At 37.3% G+C, this 7225-nt stretch overlaps 1 protein-coding gene across 1 annotated transcript; it reads right to left on the bottom strand.

The window, feature by feature from the left end:
- Nucleotides 1–952: 952 nt before the first annotated feature.
- arv1 (ARV1 fatty acid homeostasis modulator) lies at nucleotides 953–6449 on the bottom strand. Its single transcript, XM_084737399.1, has 5 exons — nucleotides 6300–6449; nucleotides 4685–4804; nucleotides 4049–4202; nucleotides 2505–2729; nucleotides 953–1559 (listed from the first exon to the last, which is right to left on the bottom strand). Exons 1-5 carry the CDS (start codon nucleotides 6393–6395, stop codon nucleotides 1432–1434), a joined length of 723 nt encoding a protein of 240 aa, XP_084593525.1. The 5' UTR covers nucleotides 6396–6449; the 3' UTR covers nucleotides 953–1431.
- Between the last annotated feature and the right edge of the window lie 776 nt (nucleotides 6450–7225).

Raw genomic sequence — 7225 nt, 5'->3', positions numbered from 1 at the left:
ATTTTTTTGTTGTTGTTGTGGTTTAAACTGGTGCAAAAAAAGACCAGGGATGTGACCCAAAAGGATTAAAAAGAGTTTAAATTTTTCATTCATCAACAGGTCATTCATCTCGACTTCAATGATGTCAAGAGCTGAGATGATTAGTGAATTAATCGATGACTTCATAGGCAGAAAATTAATCAGCAACAGTTCTGATGATCAGATGATCGTTTGTCTTTTTTTATTTAAAAAAATACCAAACACTCATCGCAAATATGAGGTTTTGCTGCTTTTATCAGTAACACAGAATTGTAAATGATAGATTTTGTGGTTTTTAAGCAAAGACCTGAGTTCCTTCTCCTTTTCCAAAGTCAAATTCAAGCAGTTTTCAAGTTGCATTTTCAAGCTTTTCTTAGCTTTTTCAGATCACATTAAATCATGTTACTGTGCTGTAAACACCCAAAGATATGTGTTGAGATATGCTTCTACAGCAGGTTGACAAATGAAAGGAAAACACAATGAAGTTTCATGACTTGCAACCTGTACAACCTGGATTATTTTATTTCTTTATCATGTGAAGTATTTAGCCATTCAGCGATTTATTATGAAAGTAATACAATCACAATTTAGAGCAAATCCAAGCACTTTTCAAACCTTGAAAGCAGTGTTTTCAAGGATTTCCAGCAGTCATACAAACCCTGGAAATCATCACTCTGGGCTCTGGGAGATTGAAAGGGGCAATTAATTGATTTGAAAATGACTGAAATGATTAATTGCTTAATCAATCAATCCATCCCATCATTACTCATTTTCAACAGTGCAATAAATAATAAAAAATGCCACTTACGGCTGGTTTATTTATCCCCTCATCCCCATTTTATTCTGCAATATACGCAGTGTGTTTGTGTGTGTTTGTGTGTGTGAGTTTAGAGCAGCATTTCAGCACCGAGCTGAAGAATGTGCAGAGTGTGAAGGCTCGTTCCAGTCCAAACAGAGACGCACTTATTGTTAAATTACAACCTCAGGGTCTGAGTCATTCTTACAGAGTGGTCCTGGGAATCAGAGTAATTTAGATCAGGGGACGTTCCCATGCTTAAGCTCCTCTCTGGGACTTTATTTATAGAGTAATTAAATCAAATAAAAATCTCACAGGAATCTCAACCTGGGAGCTCATTGTTCAACAAAATGAAAAACAAGACACTGGCGCCTCCTCCACATTGGTCTTTTTTCAGAAAATAAAAAAATTAAAACAAAGTCTCTTCTGCTGCTGTCTGTCTCCGTTTGTGAACTGGAACTTGCAGAACATGACTTCACAAAAATGTCTTCCCTCTCCGACCCCTTGTGTAGAGGGTTCATTAAAAAAACTCCTCTCTCTGGCACAGGCTGGCGTCTACGATCACTAGATCATCCCTGAGAATAGAGACATTGGTCTCAGTCCGATGAGGCAGACTTTCAGTCAAATGTCAACATGTCCTGGATGCTCCACGGCAGCTTTTTACAGGCCTGAGCCGCGCACGTCTCTGACAGCAGGCCGACACACACGGCCGTCAGAGACAGACGTCTACTGCTGTTCAGGATCACTGAGGAAGAGACGGAGGGGAGAGAAAGGGACAAAGAAAATTATAGATACACACAGTTTTTCTATATCTTGTGAGAAGGAGAACTGTATTAACAAACTGCAAAGTGCTGCAAAACATTAAAGGGATAGTTCAGATTATTTGAAGTGGGGTTGCATGAGGTCCACATTAGAGCTGCAATGATTAGTCAATAAATCGATTAGTTGTCAACTTGTAAGTTAATCACCGACTACTTTGATAACCAATTAATCAGTTTGAGTCATTTATTAAAGAAAAAAATGTCCAAATTCTCATATTTCAGCTTCTTAAATGTAAATATTATCTGGTTTCTTTAGTCCTCTATAACAGAATACTGAATACTTCTGGAAAAACAAGATAATTCAGGATGTCACGTTGGGCTTTGGAGAACCTTGATCAACAGTACACTCACTCACTTCAAATAATCTGAACTATCCCTTTACTTGATTTTATGATATTATTAAAATTTTTTTAGAGGAGTCAAACTAAAGCAGGGAAGAGACTACATTCATCACTTCACTGCACTTGGCTTGAGACATAGTGTAACTTGTTCTTTATTAGTTTCGTACAGAAGCTCATCAGAGCAACAGACCATAAATCACTCAACAACATCTCATTGTTTGCTCTTCACAGGCTAGCTGCCAAACACAATGAGCACATTTATGTTTCCAGAGCTGCTGCTGCTGAAGAAACAATTAAACAAAGCAAGAGATATAAACTAAAAACATTGATCTGTTATATAATGTATTTATTTGAGCTGTCAGGGGTCTGTATATTCAGGAGCTCAGGAGCAGGGGGAGTTTGTTAAACAAAGAGGGAGTTAGATGCCACCTGCTGGTGCTTTAAAACGTTGTTTGAAAAATTAAGTACCAGTACTTTTTTTTTGGTAATTTGGGTGAATCATCCCTTTAAACCGACACATTCCCCTACCTCTGACAGCCTGCGAGTTTGAGGTGAGCACAAACAGCTTGATGAGGCCCAGGCAGAGCGGAGAGTAGTCGTGCTCCCAGATGACAGCAGGGATGAGGAGGACCTTCCCGTAGCAGGACAGCAGCAGGGCTCTGAGGAGCAGGCGGAGCTCCAGGGTCCCGCCCCGCAGACATCCGACCACCACCCAAAGGAACAGGAGAACACCGCCGCAGAACGCTGACAGCTCTACACCACCAACAGACGGACACAGATGAGGTTAATCATGAATGTAAATGAATTTTTAGTACTAAACTGTAGATTATGCTCATCCTGTTATAGCAACAAGATAAACATGTAGAAGCAGGGGTTTGTTATTCTACTCTTTATCCAACAGGTCACTTGACTCAAGGTTAGAACTGAAATAAGTAGTTGACTGACATAAAATTAATAATCAATCATTTTAAAATTAAAACTATTTTGTGACATTTTACAGACTAAAAGATTGATTAATGATAAAACAAAAACAGAATCAACAGGTTAATCAATAATGATGAGTAGTCCCAAAACAAGGTAAATGCTGGCTGGTTCAAGAGCTCTGAATTACTGCCTGCATTTCTGATTTATTCAAGAATTTAAATAGAAAAAAGAATCAAAATAAAATAGAAAAATTCTGAATTATGATGTGAATGTAAGGATGACAAAAGGGATGTAATGATACCAAAAACTCAAAGTACGATGACACCATGATATGATATTTACTTCTTAAAATACAAAGAAAAGTGAAGGCTTGAAAAAATGTCCTTTAATAAATAATAAATCTGATTTATACAGAATTTTTATCCTTTATAAAATATGCTTTTCCTTTTAATTTAATGTTTCTGCTTCCCTTCTGTAATAAAGTTAAAATAAAAGTAGCAGCTATGACCTGAGCATGTGCAAAAAGTTGGCACGATTTGTCTTCGACACTGAATGTTTGATCATGTAATATCATGGTAGATATCATCAGTCTGATATGGTGTTATGACATTTTTTGTTGCCATATTCAATACATTATTACATCCCTAGTGTTTAATATGTCGGCCTCTACATATTTATATGTTTCATGGTATGCAACTCTATTATAGAATATTAAATACGGTGCTGTAGAAATAAAGCTTTAATTGATGGGGAAAATGCTTTTGTTATTGTTAAGAATAAGATACATTTTAATTTTAGATTAAATTATGGTTAATCCACTGATTGACAGCTGAAGGATAAAGCTTATACTTTGCAACCTATTGTGAAATCAAATGGTGAACATAAACTTATGAAAGACTCTCTCACATCCAGCTATTTAAAACTTTCTTTTCTAACAGAGAGTGCAAGTTAAAGTAAAGGATTACATCAGTGTGCTGAGAGACTCGTCAACTTCCTTGTCAGATGATGAGAATACTGACACTGTAATTATGATGTGCTTCCAGGCGGCTCTGGTGCTCCATGTCCATGTGTCCATGTTTACAATGGCAGTCATACAAACAGTTTGACTGTAACAGATGTTTAACAGAGCCCCGGTTACATCATCTTACCGAGGGCGGCCAATCCGAACATGCCGTAGAACTCCCATTCCTTGGTGTACCGGATGATGTCAGCAGGGTCACTGCTCTGCTCGGAGCCGTGGAGCAGAGACCACCGGAGGTACGCCTCACACAGCAGGCAGAACACACACAACTTCCAGTGGATCTGCAGAGGTGGAGTACAACATGTACAAACACATACGAGGGTTGTCACGATACCAGGATTTAAAACTTCAGTACAATACCAGTATGAAAAAAACAACATTTGATACTTCCTTCAATACCACTTCAATTTTTTTTTAATTAACCACCTGGATAGATCTTCTTCTTCTTCTTCTTTTTTATTCAAATTATTAGTTAATACTATAATGCTATAATCTATAAACTATACTACTATATCTATACAATAATCTGCAGAGTAAGCTTTAATAAAAACAGTCATCACACTTACTGAACAGAAGTGAGAGCATCTGTATGAATAAAACTATGCATGAAGACAAATCGATTATCCCATTGCTCTCACACCACTTTTGGTAACTTCCCTCTCCAACAAAAGGCCCGTTATGCACACCTGATACCTAGTTCCGATTGATATATTATTGTTTTGTGAACATGTTCAAGGAAGTTAAAGTAGTTAATGTTACTCACATTCAAGCTGCTGTTGAACAAAATGTGTCTGAACGCCTGCGTCTTGCACAAAATGGCATCAATTAGGATGATAACAGGGTCATATTCAATGTACTTGTCCACTGGCTTCTGGCACGACTCCTGGAGACAGAGACAGACACACACACACACACACACACACAAAACGTCAAGTCAGCTGTTATGAGGCTACTGATTAAATTTAAAGTGAATCTGTAATTAACATGTTGCTGCTTCAGGGTGACACGATAATACTGAGGTGATGCTCCTAATAATTAATAGAAATGTATTAAGGCATGCTGTCTGTTTGTTTGTTTGTAACGCATTATCAGTTCACAGTGGTGGAGTGTAAGTAAGTGCATTTACTCAAGTACTGCACTTGGAAGTACAAATTTAATGTACTTGTACTTGTACTTGAGTGTTTTCATTTTATGCAACTTTATACTTGTACTCTACTACAGCTGAGAGGCAGATTTGTAGTTTTTATTCCACATTTGTCTGACAGCTTTGGTTACCAATTTTTAGGGCTGCAAATCATAACTTTCATCAGAATTGGATATTATATTGATTCTTTGGATAACAACACAATACTTGCTGATATCATTAAGTCTGTGATTTCAATCCAATGCAAATCAGGGGTCTGCGATCAATATCAGACAATATCATACATCCAATTACCACATTCAGTTATTTGCCATCTCACAAAAGGCAATCATAATAAATAATTCTTCAACATTTTATGACTGAGCTCTTCCGGGGATTTATGACACAGTCCTGCCATGGGAATTTCAAAATAAAGGCGTATCTTACAGACAATGAAATAGATCACTATTTTCACTTTCCATCAATCACACTGGATCACTGAACACTGAATCGATATATCGCTACACCCCTAGCTGATTTTTAATGTCTGTGATAAACTGAAGGATGAAGTGAAAATTCCTCTACTTCTTAAGCTAAATAAACTTTTTAAAAAACATCTTGTATTAGCTAGAAAATGCTACTAACACATTATTTTACAGAATATGCTGCGCTCAATTTCCCAACAGTATATAAAGTAGTTAAAATTAGCTCAAACTTAAACATCTACAGCTGTAAAATGCAACTTACACATTAGTGCAGCAGCAATATTATTCCAAAATCATTAGATATAATAGTAAAACACTGACAGGGACTATTTTCCTGCACGTTACTTTTCATACTTGGTGTGCTTTTAGCTGATTTACTTAAATAAGGTTCTGACTGCAGGATTTTTACTTGTAGTGGAGTATTTTCACAGTGTCTTGTTACTACTTTTATCGTTATTGAAGGAAATGATCTGAATCTGAATACTCCCTCCACCACTGACCAGATCACAGTTAGTTCAACCAGTGAAGCAACATACAGGTGACACCATGACAAAATGTCCACATTAATAAGTAGATAAGTAGCTTTTTAGCGTTTGATTCATTAACCTGTTATTAACCATACATAGTTACAGAAGTAGTTCATATAGAAAGCAGTAGATCTAGACATATTACATCTTTGAGGCAGACCATGTTAGCTAGCAGCATCTTCATCATAAACAGTAACGTTAAACCAAACAACTCTAAATTAAAGATGTTAATAGTTAACGCACACATATTGTAATCTTCAGGATGCCGTTACTGTAATCCCTGTGCAACTCCGACGCTTTTTCGTTACACTCAACACACCTAAACGCATCTTTGTCCATACTTCCTCAGTGCTACGAAAAAGCCGCTAGCATGAGAGACAGTCAGAGCGGAAGTAAAACAACTCCAACAGCTCCGCCTTCAAAATAAAAGCATGGGGTTGGGTTGACGTCTAGTCAACTAATTGTTAGGTTGTATGTTTTATGATTGAACCTGATTATATACATTTAGTGCGATCCTCTGACATTAAATCATATTTAAATGACATTTTAAATATATTTTCCCTTTTTGAGCTGTATTACCATATCAAAATCTTGTTAATCCTTCTTGGAAAGTAAATGTTTTCACTCTGCTGATTACCAGAAATACACACATGCACAAACAGGACCAATACACATGCGTAAAGGGAGATGTCAGAGCAAGGAAGCTGCCACAGTGCCTTGCTCAAGGGCACCTCAGCAGTGCCCAGGGGGTGAAGGGGCACCTCTCCAGGCACCTGTCCCCACTCTATACTGACTGGACCCTGCTGAAATTAAACTGGCCACTCTCTGGTTCCCAAGCTAAGACTGAGCTACAGACTGAGTTACTTCATTTATTCAACTGCTGTTATCCAGATATAATAATATAATATTGCAATACAACACTGACAGGAGCCATTCTGCTGCCTCATAAGTATTATAACTTTTGTTCAAGTACATTTTACACCTAATGGGCTACTTCTGTGCATTGCGAGAGCAAGATGTCTACTTGTGAAGCAGTACTTCAAACTGTGGTATCTATTTATACTTAAGTAAATGATCTTCCCTCTACTATTGACAATACTGCCCTATGTTTTAATACGATCAACTAGAGATGCAATACCACCAAAAACTCAAGGTTCAACAATACCATG

This window comes from Lutjanus erythropterus, chromosome 15 (assembly GCF_056507025.1).
Source record: "Lutjanus erythropterus isolate fLutEry1 chromosome 15, fLutEry1.hap2, whole genome shotgun sequence".
In the NCBI taxonomy this organism is placed as follows: Eukaryota; Metazoa; Chordata; class Actinopteri; order Lutjaniformes; family Lutjanidae; genus Lutjanus; species Lutjanus erythropterus.
This window is presented reverse-complemented; position numbering and strand designations above follow the sequence as displayed.

Excerpts from the sequence above, each read along its gene's own strand:
- arv1 (XM_084737399.1), bottom strand. The coding sequence starts at position 6,395 with ATGGACAAAGATGCGTTTAGGTGTGTTGAGTGTAACGAAAAAGCGTCG. Across the intron at positions 4,805-6,299 it reads TCCTGAAGATTACAATATGT|GAGTCGTGCCAGAAGCCAGT; the intron begins GTGCGTTAACTA and ends CTCTGTCTCCAG. Across the intron at positions 2,730-4,048 it reads GTTCGGATTGGCCGCCCTCG|AGCTGTCAGCGTTCTGCGGC; the intron begins GTAAGATGATGT and ends TTGGTGGTGTAG.